The 15,698-nt window shown below is 43.3% G+C and overlaps 3 protein-coding genes and 6 non-coding genes across 9 annotated transcripts; 2 read left to right on the top strand and 7 right to left on the bottom strand.

The window, feature by feature from the left end:
* Positions 1 to 586: 586 nt before the first annotated feature.
* On the bottom strand, positions 587 to 4,525 carry RpS5a (ribosomal protein S5a). Its single transcript, XM_017179847.3, has 5 exons — positions 4,408 to 4,525; positions 3,304 to 3,709; positions 1,816 to 1,932; positions 1,463 to 1,561; positions 587 to 774 (listed from the first exon to the last, which is right to left on the bottom strand). The coding sequence occupies exons 2-5, from the start codon at positions 3,706 to 3,708 to the stop codon at positions 706 to 708; spliced, it is 690 nt and encodes a 229-aa protein (XP_017035336.1). The 5' UTR covers position 3,709; positions 4,408 to 4,525; the 3' UTR covers positions 587 to 705.
* On the bottom strand, positions 856 to 995 carry LOC121502173 (small nucleolar RNA psi28S-1192). Its single transcript, XR_005990853.1, has one exon. It is a non-coding gene; the product is annotated as a small nucleolar RNA psi28S-1192 (small nucleolar RNA).
* On the bottom strand, positions 1,061 to 1,202 carry LOC121502174 (small nucleolar RNA psi28S-1192). Its single transcript, XR_005990854.1, has one exon. It is a non-coding gene; the product is annotated as a small nucleolar RNA psi28S-1192 (small nucleolar RNA).
* LOC121502172 (small nucleolar RNA psi28S-1192) lies at positions 1,247 to 1,380 on the bottom strand. Its single transcript, XR_005990852.1, has one exon. It is a non-coding gene; the product is annotated as a small nucleolar RNA psi28S-1192 (small nucleolar RNA).
* On the bottom strand, positions 1,640 to 1,785 carry LOC121502179 (small nucleolar RNA psi28S-2876). The gene has a single exon (XR_005990859.1). It is a non-coding gene; the product is annotated as a small nucleolar RNA psi28S-2876 (small nucleolar RNA).
* On the bottom strand, positions 2,194 to 2,349 carry LOC121502177 (small nucleolar RNA psi18S-1854). The gene has a single exon (XR_005990857.1). It is a non-coding gene; the product is annotated as a small nucleolar RNA psi18S-1854 (small nucleolar RNA).
* LOC121502178 (small nucleolar RNA psi18S-1854) lies at positions 2,372 to 2,527 on the bottom strand. The gene has a single exon (XR_005990858.1). It is a non-coding gene; the product is annotated as a small nucleolar RNA psi18S-1854 (small nucleolar RNA).
* Positions 4,526 to 4,839: 314 nt separating the features above from the next.
* DNAlig4 (DNA ligase 4) lies at positions 4,840 to 7,988 on the top strand. Its single transcript, XM_017179898.3, has 5 exons — positions 4,840 to 5,238; positions 5,298 to 5,462; positions 5,516 to 6,432; positions 6,489 to 6,950; positions 7,020 to 7,988. Exons 1-5 carry the CDS (start codon positions 4,926 to 4,928, stop codon positions 7,935 to 7,937), a joined length of 2,775 nt encoding a protein of 924 aa, XP_017035387.1. The 5' UTR covers positions 4,840 to 4,925; the 3' UTR covers positions 7,938 to 7,988.
* A 631-nt stretch (positions 7,989 to 8,619) lies between these two features.
* Positions 8,620 to 15,619, top strand: slpr (slipper). The gene is made up of 8 exons (XM_017179815.3): positions 8,620 to 8,736; positions 8,813 to 9,191; positions 9,268 to 9,920; positions 9,985 to 10,151; positions 10,238 to 10,413; positions 10,963 to 11,139; positions 11,198 to 11,312; positions 12,574 to 15,619. The coding sequence occupies exons 2-8, from the start codon at positions 8,949 to 8,951 to the stop codon at positions 14,616 to 14,618; spliced, it is 3,576 nt and encodes a 1,191-aa protein (XP_017035304.1). The 5' UTR covers positions 8,620 to 8,736; positions 8,813 to 8,948; the 3' UTR covers positions 14,619 to 15,619.
* The last annotated feature ends 79 nt before the right edge of the window (positions 15,620 to 15,698 follow it).

Raw genomic sequence — 15,698 nt, 5'->3', positions numbered from 1 at the left:
AAAAATGCTTCAATTTCAAATCGGAAAACAGTTTTATGCTAGTTTTAATAAGGTTAACAAATCTGCATACTTAGTTAGAAATTCAAAATTTTATCAAATTTTGAGAATTTTAATGATGTAACCCCTTATCGAATTTCGAAAAAATCGATCAAAAATTTTTTTTGCCGGACATGGCCAGAAAGATGCGCCTGTTAATGCTGATCAAGAATATATATGGTTTATGGGGTCGGAAATGACTCCTTCAATGTGTAACTAGCTTTTGATTGAAATTTTAAAACCCTGGAAGGGAAATTCAGATTTTAATGTTTTTCCTAATTTGAAAATGAAAGAGACAACTATATACACACATATAAATGTCTCTCTCTCTCTCTTTCATTATCAAATTCCAAAGACTTTACTTGAATTTCTTTAAAATATATAAATATTTATATAAAATATATAAGAAAATTAATTAATAAAGACATATATCATTATAGCATAGCCAAAACCCAGCTCCACAATATTCTATTCATCTCTACTTACCACATTTTTTGTGATTTATTTCAAATTAAAAACTATTTCCAAAAAGAGAACTGTTTACACTCAATTGATTTTTCATCTTGTTGTTTATTTTAAATTTAGTGTATCATTTCGCGGAGTACACACGTTATTTGTATAAAAAAAAACGAACGCAGAAGAGTTTGTTTTTGTTGGTGCAACGTCTCCTTAACGGTTGGACTTGGCCACACGCTCCAGCTCATCCTTCTTCTTGATGGCGTAGGAGTTGGAGGAACCCTTTAACGATAGAATTATATAGGTTTTGTTAGTATTGATTATTTTTCAATACAAATTTAAGCTTTTTGTGTGATTTTAAGCAGTTGTTCTTTTACGTTTCTCGTGTGCTTTGCTTTGGTAATTAAACACAAGCACAAGGATAATAAAAGATGGGGCTTTGTTCTGGTCCAAAAGCGAGACTACATGAATAGAACATCAGGCAGAATTAGATTGGACCCTTTCTTCATGGGGAAAACATGGCAAATAATACTGAAAGTGCTTTTTGAAACTAAATTCCTACAATTCTTGATGTTCTTTTACGTTTCTCGTGTGCTTTGCTTTGGAAGGATAATAGCTAGCACAAGGATAATAAAAGATGTAAGCTATGTTCTAGTCCAAAAGCGAGACTACATGAATAGAACATCAGGCAGAATTAGATTGGACCCTAACTTTAAACGAAAAATACATAAAATTCCCTTAATTTATACAGGATACATGTTCTTTTACGTTTCTCGTGTGCATTGAACTGGTTATTTATCGCAAGCACAAGGATAATAAAAGATATATTCTGGTCCAAAAGCGAGACTACATGAATAAACCATCAGGCAGAATTAGATTGGACCCTATACTTTCCTTGAAATACTACAATTAAACTGGGTTTTTTTTTTTAAGTTTTCCCTAAAAAAAAACACCCTTGCTTTTGGCTTACCTTAGCAGCATTGATCAGCTCATCGGCCAAGCACTCGGCAATGGTCTTGATGTTCCTGAAGGCAGCCTCACGAGCTCCAGTGCACAGCAGCCAGATGGCCTAAAATAAATAAATAATAATAATTATATAACAGTTTCCACAAGGTTTTCCTTTTAAATAATTATAATAATTCATTAAAAAAATGTCTCTTCAGTTCATACGCCAAATGTCGGCTAAATTTACACATTGTGACGCTACGGATAAGATAGATTTTCGATTTAGCCAACTTTATAAGCCAAACAGTCTCACAAACCGAACCGCAAGCCATCGTAGTTGGCCACAATTATCACTTGAAAGTGAGAAGAAACACTCACCTGGTTGACGCGACGCAGGGGCGACACATCCACAGCCTGACGACGGACGGTACCAGCACGTCCAATACGGGTGGAGTCCTCACGGGGTCCCGAGTTGATGATGGCGCTGACCAGGATCTGCAAAAATGAACAAAACAAAATGTTAATTAAATAAAAAAATGCATGGAAAAAGCTTAAAAAGTTTAGGAATTTGAGGTAAATGTTGTTTCAATTTCCAGGAGAGCAGGAAGAGGTAACTTATCTTCGGGCGCTAGGATAATATTGAAACCATTTGATCTCAGTTCAATTTTGGTAATGCCCAAACGGCAAAGGGTTTATTTAAAGCCGCTGGCATTGAGGTGAACTGTTTTTCAGTGTCGATAGATGCTATAATATGCAGTTATAGTAATGTTGTTTTGTACTTTATTAAGGTTAGCATCTTTGAGACAATGCCCTTAAGAGGAATAGTTAAACATGGGTTTCAATGTGGTCCAATTGAATACCACAACGCTGTTAGTTATCAACGCTGCAGTTTTAGTTTTGGACGGATTAAATCAAGTCATTTAAATGCAATTTAGGAATGCCTTTGTTGCTTTTGACTTTATTAAGGTTAACATCTTTGAGACAATGCCCTTAAGAGGAATAGCTAAGCATGGGTTTCACTGTGGTCCAATTGAATACCACAACATTGTTGGAATCAAACGCTGCAGTTTTAGTTTCGGACGGAAGGGAGTTTGGGTCTTGTTAAATTTTGTTCAATTTCTAGTGTAGCTTTAATTTCCAGGAGAACCAAAAGAGGCTAACTTATCTTCAGGCACTAGGATAATATTAAATCTTTGCTTCCTTTTAGTCCTGTTCAGAGTTAATGCTCAATTTGGTTGGAGTTTACCATGAATTGGCATAGGTGAGGACTACCTAGAGGTTTCTAAACTTTATTTCCAAGTTCCTAGTGTAGCTTTAATTTCCAGGAGAACCAGAAGAGGGTTGCTTTCATTCAGGCACTAGGATAATATTAAATCTTTGCTTCCTTTTAGTCCTGTTCAGAGTTAATGCTCAATTTGGTTGGAGTTTACCATGAATTGGCATAGGTGAGGACTACCTAGAGGTTTCTAAACTTTATTTCCAAGTTCCTAGTGTAGCTTTAATTTCCAGGAGAACCAGAAGAGGGTTGCTTTCATTCAGGCACTAGGATAATATTAAAACTCTTGCTTACTATAAGTCCACATAAAAGTAAATGCTTGCGAAAGTATCGTAACTAACCAGCATCGAGGAGGACTAACAACCTTTCAGTTGATGTTCCATTTAGGCTTACTTAAGGATAATTATTTTGTAGTTCCAAGTTCCAGGAGAAACCAGAAGAGGCTTATTATCTTCAGGCACTAGGATATTTTGGAACCCAATTAATCTGCGTGCCCATTCTACCCATGTCCCAGTGGCCAGAATATCTGTGGACACAGTTTAGCATGGGCCGCTTGTCTTTCCCCTCCCTCTCGATCTAAGTATATGTACCTGCAGCGGGTTCTCGCCGGTAAGCAGATGAATGATCTCGAACGAGTGCTTGACAATGCGGCAGGCCATCAGCTTCTTGCCATTGTTGCGTCCCTTCATCATCAGGGAGCAGGTCAGGCGCTCCACAATGGGGCACTGAGCCTTGCGGAAACGCTTGGCAGCATAACGTCCGGCCGAATGGGGAAGGTAGCGGGCAAACTTCTCCTTAACCGAAATGTAATCCTGCAGCGAGATATCGTTGACGGTGACATCGTCGCAAGACCAGCGGCCGAACAGCTTGATTTCGGGCAGCTCACTGGTGGCCACCACGTTCGTCTCCAGGATCGTTTCGGCGTTCTCGGTTTCCAGAGGTGCCGCCGGCTCCTCGAACGTCTCCACGACGGTGTTTTCAGCAACTTCGGCCATGCTGCAAGTGGGAGGGGGAGAAATGAAAAACATTACATTAGGAAATTAATAGAATTTCAGCTAAATGCGACAGTTTTCTGCACTTTAAATGAAGGAAAACCATGAGGTTTGCCCTAATTTGGTGTTTTTTAAATATAAAAATAAGTAAAGGCACGCTTTTCATTTACAGGGCCTTCCAACCTTCCTGATAACCAAGTTTTCAAAGCATTTTAACAACGTTTTATGCCCATTTTCTTCAGTTTTAAATCTTTAACTGTAAATGAGCGCTATTTTCACACGCACACCGTACACACATACATTTGTATGCGTACATATACACACGCGCATTGTTGTTGTTGATTTTCCTTGACTTTGTCGTGGCAATGCCTTTAGAAAAGGAATTCCCGAGTGTTCCCTTCAAGGCCTTTTGTTTTGCCTTAGCTTTTTACAAATAAAACAAAAAAATAATATAAAAAAAAAAGAAAAGGTGAAACCAACACGTGTTATGCACTCACACAGTGGCACACGCACCGACACACACACACACACAAACAAAAAGCCGCCCGTTTTTAACCTCATTGCCGCTGAAATTGCAGTTTTTCGACGTTGTCTTGATAAATTCACAAAACCCTTGGTATTCACGCTTGGCCGCCGCTTTTAGTAGTCGTTTGGTCGCACTCTGATGCTTTTACACTTATTTAAACTTGGAGAAACCCTTACATTTTCACAGAAGATATCGAGATACGATGTCAGCGCAAAGGCAAACGCCTGAAAAAGAACATGTTGGGGCAGTGTGCGGCAACGCCACGGAAAAACGTTTCCGCTGCTGCGCGCACGGTTGCAATTGGCCAGGGCTGCAAAAAGCACGACATATCGATTTAGGCGATAGTTACACATCGTTTGGCTGAATCTCTAGGATTTTCAAGTAATTAACAAAGTCTCATAACTATTTTAACGTGTTTTTAAGTAAATTAATTAAATGTTTTCTTTTTTATCTGCTATTTTATTGTGGAGCACCTTTATTGAACACGATAGCTACTTGTTTTATCGATATGTGTCACCCGTGACCAGGGTTGCGAAGCGCTTTATCTATCGATTACCTAGCCACAGGGATTGTTATTATATCGATGTGCCGATATCCTCCCTTTTAAGCTATATATTTGCCGATGTGTCATCCCTATTGTATTTCCCAAAACAAAATTCAGTTGTGAAATAATAATTCCTTAAATTACGCCAAAATGAGCGTGGATATAGCCAGCACAATCAAGTTCCGGGACATCTGTGACCTGTTCGAGAAGCTAAAGGCCACCAAAAAGGTTGCCAACAAGGAGGACGTGCTGAAGAGCTACTACGAGTCCTTTTGCCGGCATCGCGAATCCTTTCGCAAGGAAACCGGCTTGGCCCACGACCAGGTGGAGACCGGAGCCAGCAGCTTCTACTCTGTGCTGCGCCTGCTGCTACCCAGTGCGGACACCGGGCGGGACAACTATGGACTACAGATCACGGCGCTGGGCAGGCTCTACATACGGGTGCTTCAGCTGGCCAAGGACTGTGAGTTAACCGGGTGGCAAATGTTACGTTATAATTCAGCTTGCTTCAACTCCCGTTAGCCAGCGATGCCATAATGCTGCAGCACCGCAGTGGCAACATATACAGGGACTATGGCGATGTGGTCTATGCTGTCCTCAAGCCGCGCTGCTTCAATCCCCCCAGCAATCTGCGGCTCAAGCACATTCACGAAATGCTGGACACCATTGCCAACGAGGACACAACAGGTAGAGGGTGTTATGTCAAAGCTTGGCTAAAGACTGACCTGGTCTATTCCCAGTTAAGGAGCAGGAGCTCATCAAGTTCACGCAGCAGGCCTCGCCGGAGGAGCAAAAGTGGCTAATAAGGCTGCTGCTAAAGAGTCTGGGCCTGGGCATTGGCGAGCAGAAAATATTTGGTGTGCTGCATCCCAAGGCGCAGGATATATACCAACGCTGCTCGGATCTGGGCCATGTTTGCAATCTGCTGGCGGACAATCCTACTGACCTGGATGCCAGCAGCAGTAGCAGCACCTCCAAGGACAACTTCAAGGCCGTCAATCTGAATGCCGTCATCCGTCCGTTTCATCAAATCCGTCCCATGCTATGCGAACGCTTCCCGGGCGACATCCAGGAGCTAATGCAATCGGATGTGCTCTATCTGGAGACCAAGATGGATGGCGAACGCTTCCAGCTGCACATTGATCGCGGCCGCTTCATGTACATCTCGCGAAACGGCGTCGATTATACCCGCAATTTTGGTGATAGCTACGACCGTGTTGGCACCCTCACGCCCAAGCTAAGGGGTCTGCTGCCCCTGGGTCTGCAGTCCATCATCCTGGATGGCGAGATGATGGTGTGGGACACTGTCCAGCAGCGTTTCCGTGAGAAGGGCGAGAATACGGATGTTAAGAGTTTGAAGCCTGACGGCAGCTGGCAGCCCTGCTTTGTGGTCTACGATCTGTTGTATTTCAATGGCCAGAGTCTTCTCGATCTTACCTACATCCAGCGCTCGTACAAGCTACAAAAGCTGCTGGTGGAGCAGCGTGGCGTTTTGCAATTGATGCGAGGCCGCAAGATTGGCTCGGTGGAGGAGTTCAATGAGCTCTTTCAGCAGGCCCTCGACTCGAATGCCGAGGGAATTGTGCTGAAGAAGCAGGGATCTGTCTATCAGCCGGGAGTGCGTTTGGGTGGTGGCTGGTACAAGGATAAGGCCGATGTGAGTAGCACCGTTAATAATGGGGGTTTTTCTTTATATCTTAACTATTTTTACAGTACATCAAAGGCCTTATTACCGAGTTTGATGTCTTGATTATTGGCGGCTTTTACAACCGCAAGCGCACTTTTATTGAATCCTTCTTGCTGGGCGTCCTTCAGCCCGGATCAACTGACAGCAGCTCCTCCCATCGCCATGAGGTCTTTAGCATTGGCTGCGTCACAAATAATACACAACAGCGGGGGGTTTTGAATCACACTTTAAAGCCTCATTGGCATGATGTGATCAAGGAGCCGCCACCGTTGTGGTATCACTACAAGGCAAACGATAGGACAGGATGTCCTGATCTATGGATCGAGCCACAAAACTCGATTATTTTGCAAGTGAAAGCGGCCGATTTGGCACCGAATTCTGCTTTCTTCACCCGCAAATCGTTGCACTTTCCGCGTATCGAATTGAAACGCGATGACAAGCCCTGGAGCGAGTGCATGACCCTCAAGGAGTTCAACGATCTGTGCGAGGTAAATAAAGATATTCATAGATATATTCAGATATTCAGATATATCTTCTTATAATTGTCTTATTCCCAGGGTTCCTTGGCCATCAAGAAGCTAAATAAGCGGCAGCTGCGTCTGGAGGACTTGACCACAAAGCGAAAACGTCTGCGAATGACTCCGTCGGAGCGTAGCCGCTTGGGACTGGCCGTCTACGAGAAGCGCTGTGTCCTAGATCCCACCAGTTCCAGCACCACAAAGCTATTCGATGGCCTCAGCTTTTGCATTTTAAGCGGCTCGGCTGGGCGTCAAAGCAAGCTGCAGCTGCAGGAGCTGGCCGTTCAGAATGGTGGCTGCATTGTTGAGAATCCCCTGCCCAATGATCCCAAATGCTTTTGCATAGCCGGCGACGAGACATTCCTGGTCAAGCGGCTTGTCTTGCAGCAGCCACGCACCTGTGACATTGTGCACATGGACTGGCTGCTGAGGATCTGTCGCAAGCAGGAGCTGGAGCTGCGGCCCAAGGATTTAATGGCGGCCACCGAGCCACTGCAGCGGGAGCTGGCCGAGTGCTTTGACAGGTACGGGGATAGCTATGACAAGGATATTGCGGACATTGAGGAGTTGCAGGAACTGCTGCTGGACATGGACAAAGTGACCGGAGGGGAGGAGGCGCTGGCTTTGGAGCTGGATGCTTTAGAGGATCAGCTGCTGGGCGGAAAGAGGAGTCTCAATCTGTTTCGGCACCTGTATGCCGAGTTTTATGAGCCGCAGCAAGCCGATCGCTTGGCCAAGATTCTGTTTCTACAAAACGGTGGCAAGTTGGCCGACGCCATGGATCCGAAGCTCAGTCTAGGCTTCAACTGCATGTCGTCCTCAGACCTGGATCAAGATCACCTGGAGCAGTGGCTGCTGGACCACCCAAGGCTGAGTGCTGGCAAAGTGCTAAACTCTGCCTGGATCCATCAATCGCTAAGGGAGGGGCTTCTCCTACCCAAAAGAGGTTTTGTTTGATAAATATTCTCATATTATTGTTAAACTAATCATTGCTTTTTGTAAATAAAACGATAAAATAAAATGTTGAATTTTTTGTTTTTTTTAATATTAAGATTTCATATTAAAAGAATTAATCTATTTATATAAGAGAAAAAATAATATTTAATTAATTTAATATTTAAAATATTATTTTTTCTCTTATATAAATATTAATATATAATATTAATATTATAATATTTAAAATATTTTTTTATTTTTTATATAAATAGAACATAAATGATTTATAATAATATTAATAAGAGTAATTGTTGTTGTTGTTAATTTAATTTTTAAAGCAATCCTTTAATTTTCGTTTATTTATAGACAAAAAATTATTAATAAAATTAGTAAAAATTAGTAGTTGATTTTAATTTAATTTTTAAAGCAAACCCTTAATTTTGTTAAAATTTTGGAATTTTTTAAACATTTATATTGTTTATTTTTCCCAATTGGACCAATTCACCTATGTATTCCTATGAACAAGAAAATCTGGCAACGCTGATTGCTCACGAACAATAAGTCTGGCAACACTGACCGAGCTGGAACTGGTTTTTCCGGCGTTTTAACTGTCATTTTTGATGGTATTTTAGTGGTATATTTGAAATTATAGTATCTTTTTGAAGGGATAAATGGTATATTTTCGTTCTGTCCTGGGCGGTCACGCTGGCGTAGGCTTGTGTGTGTGTGTGCGTTTTGTGTTCGTATTTGTCTGATTGTGTGCTTGTTGTTGTGTTGTGAAAAATAAGAAGGAAAAATGCGAATGTCCTGAAAAAGTCCTGTTAGCATTGAAATTGTTGTTGTTTTACATTTGCAAAGGCTGTTGTGCTCATCTTCACCTTCCTCCCTTCCCGCAGAGATAACCGCAAACACACACAGAGAAGCAATAATCACAACAAAGACGGGCGCGTTTCCATGTCGCCGTGTGTGGTGGTGGGCCTTTGATGCAGCCATCCATCAACGGATCAGGCCAGGATCTGGACTAGCGGTGCCATGCTACCCATCAGCGAGGAGCAGCAGCTGCAGCAACACCAGCATCAGCAGCAACTCCAGGCGGAACTGGAGGATGCCGAGCCGCAGGTGGGCGATGGCAGCCTATGGACTGCCCTGTACGACTACGAGGCACAGGGCGAGGATGAGCTGACTCTGCGCCGGGGCCAGATCGTTGTTGTGCTATCCACGGACAGCGAGGTCTCCGGCGATGTTGGCTGGTGGACGGGCAAGATCGGAGACAAGGTAAGGAGGGCGCGTTGGAGTCTTGTGCTCCACTTAATGACTCAAAAACTCAATTGAAATCATTCTCCCCCCACAGGTTGGTGTCTTTCCCAGGGACTTTGTTACGGATGCCGATCCCCTGCAGCTCAATGTTCCCTCCGCCATTGGCGATATCCAGCCGCATGAGATCGAGTACGAGGAACTGGACATCAAGGAGGTTATCGGCTCGGGTGGCTTTTGCAAGGTGCATCGCGGCTTCTATGACGGCGAGGAGGTGGCCATCAAGATTGCCCATCAAACGGGCGAGGATGATATGCAGCGGATGCGCGACAATGTGCTCCAGGAGGCAAAGCTCTTCTGGGCGCTCAAGCATGAGAATATAGCCGCTTTGCGCGGCGTCTGTCTCAAGACGAAGCTTTGCCTGGTCATGGAGTATGCCCGGGGTGGCAGTCTCAATCGGATTCTGGCCGGAAAGATACCGCCCGATGTGCTGGTCAACTGGGCCATCCAGATAGCCAGGGGCATGAATTATCTGCACAATGAGGCGCCTATGTCGATTATACATCGCGACCTCAAGTCTTCAAATGTTTTGATATACGAGGCCATCGAGGGCAATCATTTGCAGCAGAAGACGCTCAAGATCACGGACTTTGGCCTGGCCAGGGAGATGTACAATACGCAGCGGATGAGCGCTGCCGGCACATATGCCTGGATGCCGCCCGAGGTGATAAGCGTTAGCACCTACTCCAAGTAAGATGATCCTCCCTTGAAAGAAACTCTCATTTTAATCTGGGTTTTTTGTATTCCGCGCCAGATCCTCGGATGTTTGGAGCTATGGAGTGCTGCTTTGGGAGCTGATAACGGGCGAGACGCCCTACAAGGGCTTCGATCCGCTGTCCGTGGCCTATGGCGTGGCTGTCAACACGCTGACCTTGCCCATACCAAAAACATGCCCCGAAACCTGGGGAGCCCTCATGAAAAGTGAGTTCTCCTGCTCTTCCTCCTGCTCTTCCTCTTCCTCCTTCTCCTGCTTCTTTATATTTAATTGTTTTTTGTTTAATCTTTAGGCTGCTGGCAGACAGATCCACACAAGCGACCTGGTTTCAAGGAGATACTCAAGCAGCTGGAGAGCATTGCCCGCTCCAAGTTTACCCTAACGCCGCAAGAGTCCTTCCACTATATGCAAGAGTGCTGGAAAAAGGAGATCGCCGAGGTGCTGCATGATTTGCGCGAAAAAGAAAAGGTGAGCATCGCTTTCGACTCTTCCTAGATCGATTTCTCGTTTCTAGATCGTTTTCTTGGTTGGCCCTAGGCCGCTCTTGAGTTTTTCTTTGTCCATTACTCTCTCTCTCTGTCTCTGTTTTCCCCCCCGTCGTTTGTTGATGAAATTCTAATAATTTGGTTTATACTTTTTCTCCAAAAAAAAAAAACAACCAAAATAAAACCAAAAATTACTTTTGTAAAATATATCAAACGACGTTAAGCGTTTCCAAACCATCGAAGAGGTAAGCGCGTCCAACAGGTCTAAATCTCGCTCTCTGCCCGCCTTTTTCGTTGAGTTGAGTTCCATTGAGTTTCGTTAAGTTCCTTTTTTGCCGTGTTTTTACGTTACGTTTCGTTTGCCCTAAGTTATCCAGTTTTTGTGGCTGGCCACGCCCCACTTAAGCCCACACATGCTGCATGGTTCCTAGCTCCTAGTTCCTAGTTCCTAACTCTTAGTTCCTTGTTCCTCGTTTCTAGTTAGCATTTTAAAACTTTAACTAAAACCCCCTTATGTTCTTCGTTCCCTTAGGAACTGCGCAACAAGGAGGAGCAGCTGCTGCGCGTGCAGAACGAGCAGCGCGAAAAGGCTACCCTCCTTAAGATCCAGGAACAGCATTTGCGGGAACGCGAAATGGTGCTTATTGAACGGGAGCTGGTCATGATGCAGCCGGTGCCAACAAAACGCCGGCCCAAAAAGGGCAAAAAGGTAAGGCAAATGGTTCGTTTTGTTCTATGAAAAACATTTTCCTAAAACAACTCTGCAGTACAAACCGCTGCAGATATCACTGCCGACGGGATTCCGGCACACCATAACGGCTGTACGCGACAAGGCGGAGCAGCCGGGTTCACCCTCATTCTCTGGCTTACGCATCGTGGCACGTGAGTAGCTATATATTTCTTTGTCTACATCTGGGTTTAAGTCCCCCCCAAAGATACTGATTAGCTGGGAATTAGCTGTAGTTTGATTTTGAGTTGGGTTAATGAATAATTAAGGGAATATTATGGATAATGTAAAGATATCTAATGTGAGAAAGGTATATATCCTATCCTTGCAGATAGGTTACTATAATTTCAGTCAAAAGCTTGCAAAGCAATGAAGGAATTATTTCCGACCCCATAAATCATATATATTCTTGATGAGCATCAACAGGCGCGTCTTTCTAGCCATCTTGCAAATAAATCAAAAATTTTCAATTTTTTTTTTTGCAAAATTCGATAAGGGGTTACATCATTAAAATTCCTAAAAATTATAAAAAATTGAGATTTCTTAAAATGTAAAATTTAGTATGCAGATTTGTTAATCTAGAAAAAACTAACATAGAAACGTTTTCTAAATAGAATTTAATGCATTTTTGACTTAGTTATGATATTTTTAGGCTTTGATTTGTCCAAAAAAAATCATATAAAAATAATGTTAAATGTTCATTTAAGGAAGGGTTCTCTTGACTTTATTTCCAAACCTATAAATCATATATATTTTTGATCAGCACTAGAAAGCGAGTATATATCTTTGTTAACCTAGAAAAAACTAACATTGAACAGCTTTCCAAACTAAAATTAATGCATTTTTGGCTGAGTTAGGATCGATTTTTGATTCAATGCCAGGATCCAATGGCCAAACAGCAAGGGTATTACACATTTCGATTTGCTTTTTAAGATATAAGACCAATATATATTCGGAAAAAGTCATTTTTCGACTTCTTGTTAATTATATACCTTATTTTTTTGTGGTAACTCGAGTTCCAATAGCCAAAATTTATAAGGAATTATATAGAAAATGTAGAAATGATATGCTAATATTTGGAGTAGAAATATATTTCTCGACATTTTCTATATAATTCCCTATATATTTTGAATATTGAAACCCTAATTAACACACAGAAAAAACAGCTTAGAGATTAGATTAGACCAGAGATTAGTCCCAGGAATACCTCATCATCAGGCCACCCCCGTAATCAGTACGATTATTTTAAACTTGATGCTTATTTTTGGCTTAGTTCTCACTTCTATTTTACGTCTATGATTTTGTTCTTCTTCTGTTTTGATTGATTATTTTCGTTTCCGTTTCTTTTTTGTCTTTTATTTCGTTTTGGTTTTATATCTCCTCGGGGTCTCATAATATTAAATGGAATACAAATAGTTACCGATGGGCACAAGGGCAAGACCTGGGGCCCTTCTACTATGCATCAGCGTGAACGATCGCTTCTGCCCTCGCAACTGGGCGGTGGCGGGCAACCAGAGTGGCCCGCCCAGAGTTCCACTCACTCCTCGTTCAGCAAGAGTGCACCGAATCTGGACAAGAGCAAGCAGCAGCAGCAGCAGCTTCAAGTGCAGGTGGCCTCGTTGACTCCACCGCCAGGCAATAGCAATGGGATAGGAGCGGGAGCAATAGCGATAGCGGGTGCTAACGGAGGAGGAGGCGGAGGCGGAGGAGGAGGAGGAGTATATCCAGGTATACCCTATTTTCTAACGCGACAACCCAACAGCAATATTGGTAATTGTAAGGCCATTACCACCACCAATGCCATTACAAGCAACCACAACAACAACAACAATAGCAACTCCGTCAACAACAACAACAGCCAGAATAATAATAATCATAATCTTAATATTAATATAAATAATAATAACAATACAACTACTAGCAATAGCAGCCACAATAACAACAGTCAGACTAACAACAACAAACCCACTTCCCACTCGAACACCTCCCTGTCCAATGGCCAGAGCAAGACCAACCACAACAGCAGCCTTACCAGCACCAGCAGAACAATGTACCATCGTGCCCGAAGCCAGGAGTACGGACTAGATCTTACCCCCAGTCCATATCAGCCGCCGAATCTCTATTTGGTATCCGATGATAGCTCCGAAACGGACACCGTGACGGCGCCCACTGGCTGTTTTCACTTTCTCAAGTCTGGGAACTCCTCTGGCTCGGCCACAGCCACTGCCTCCTCGGCAGTGACACGTTTCGGTGGCAGTCTGGGCAACAGTCCTGCCGTTGGACGCAAGAAACATTCGCTGGACAGTTGCCAACATCCGCCACCGCCGGCCAGCAGCAATAGTTTGGCTCTGCCCACCCAACTGATGGCATCGGAGGATAACAACACCTATGACCATGCCTTTTATAGAGATGTGATTAAGAAAATCATTGCCAGCAGCGAGCGTGTGAACTCCAAGTCCAGTGGCGACCTAACCATGTACAACTCCAGCACACTGCTGACGACTCCCCCCCAAAGGGATGGCCTTGGCTTTGACGAAGAGGCAACAGGTCGCTTTCAGCGCAATGCTTCGGGATCACAGTTTCCGCGACATTGCTTCTTTACCAGGCAGGAGGAGGAGGAGGACGACCAAGACCAAGACGACGACGACGACGATGACTCTGGCGAGGCGGAACAATCGCTGGACTCCAGTCAAATGAGACAAAATTCAACAACGTCGCGCAAGAGCTCGGTGACCTTCCAAAGCGTCAGCTTCGAGGAGCCAACCGGCATTGTCTCGCCCACAGCTACGGTTGCCAGCAGATCGGAGCTGCAGTATACATCCAGTGCCTCCATTAGCTTTGCCACCTATCGCTCTGCCTCGCCATCCTCATTATCCTCGTCCAGCGCTTGCACAGCCTCCTCCGGTGGCGAAGTTCTTCAGGCTGGCGCTGGTGAGGCAACGGTGAATGGCAACAGCAGCGGCGGTGGCGGCGGCGGTTATCAGATGCAGGAGAACTCTATATTAACCACAAGACGAATGCTCGATGTCCAGCCTCACCCGGATGTGATCAAGATGAAGGAGCATCTGCTGGCCGAGGAGCAGCGTCAGCAGAGCAAGAACCAAAGGAAGCAGCGTCCCAAGCACATCACCAAATCCAAGTCCGTTGAGGCGCCAGTCGAGGGACAGTTGCAACCTCACCAGCACCAGCAGCAGCAGCAGCATTACCATCTCCAGCATGAGCATCACTCGGCAAGCTCCAGCCGCTTCCGATCTCTGCTGAGCCTCTTTTCGCGCTCTCGGAAAAAGTACAGCAAGCTGGCGGAACACAACCAGTTGGATGCCGGCGGCGGCGTCGGTGGCTCTGAATTCAGTGCCATTGATCCCTACCAGACTGATCTGGGGAGCAGTAGTAGTCGCTCGATGAAGCGCAAGGGCAAAAAGCCACAAACGCAGTCCTGCGAGCAACTGGAAAGGTGCTGATGGAGTTGGTGGAGTCTCTTCTTTAGCTCATTGTTTTATATTAAAACCCCAAGGACTAAGCCAGAGCGAAAGCAGAGGGTTACGTTACCCCTTTTTAAGGCCTTCCTTACCTTCCTCCTATCCACCCCTTTCCTCCTTCTTGTAACCGAAGAATTGTTCCTAATGAAGGCAAGGCGGGGGATGCAGAGAGTTCCATTAGGGAACATCATTGGAGGAGAGATTGTGCGGATAAACTAATGCTGCTTCTATACGTAGACACGACACACAAGTGCATGGGCCGATGGCAAGATATTCAACTAAACCATAAAACATAAAACATAAACCATAAACCATAAACCGTAAAATCTGTAATGATTGGATTAACCTTAAGTCAACCGTAATGGCTCTATTGCTATATATACATATATATCTAAGGGGGAACCCAACCTTCCCCACATCTTAGTTGAACTAAGTTCTATATAGTTTTTATGGGAGAACTCCTATGCCCCTCCTGTTTTTTTTGCTTTTCAAAATTATTTTTATTTAATTTTGCAATGCGACTTCCTTTGGTATTTTGATTACAGTTTTATTTACATATTATTATTAGTCTGCAAATCGGGTTTTCCAATTAATTTATTTATGATTTCTTTTACAACAAAACATACACAAAAAAAAAATAATAAGAAAAGAAAAGAATACTAAAAAAAACACCTGTGATCAAAAACAATAATGTTGATGAAAAACAAAAAAAAAAAAAAAGTGAGAAGAAAAAGAAATAATTATACATTTTTTTTTGTTTTTGTATTATTTTTATGGAAATTTATATATATACTTCTATATATATATATATATATTCATTTTGTACGATTTGTTTATTTTACGCGTCTCGATTTCAATATATTAACTTTGTATATTCATGTATTTTCAAATTATATTTTATTTTGGGCCAAACCAAAAGAAAAAAAAACGAACTAGACGAGAAAAAGGAGATATCCGACAATAAAAAACAAAACTAAAAAGAATCTGCTGACCAGTTTTGATTGTTCCCCCACACAAAAAATACACCAGAGAAGCACAGAGACGAACTAGTGATTATTTTTA

The sequence above is a fragment of the Drosophila kikkawai genome, chromosome X (genome assembly GCF_030179895.1).
Source record: "Drosophila kikkawai strain 14028-0561.14 chromosome X, DkikHiC1v2, whole genome shotgun sequence".
NCBI lineage: Eukaryota > Metazoa > Arthropoda > Insecta > Diptera > Drosophilidae > Drosophila > Drosophila kikkawai.
Note: the sequence above shows the minus strand (reverse complement) of the source record. Positions and strands in the feature narration are given on the sequence as shown.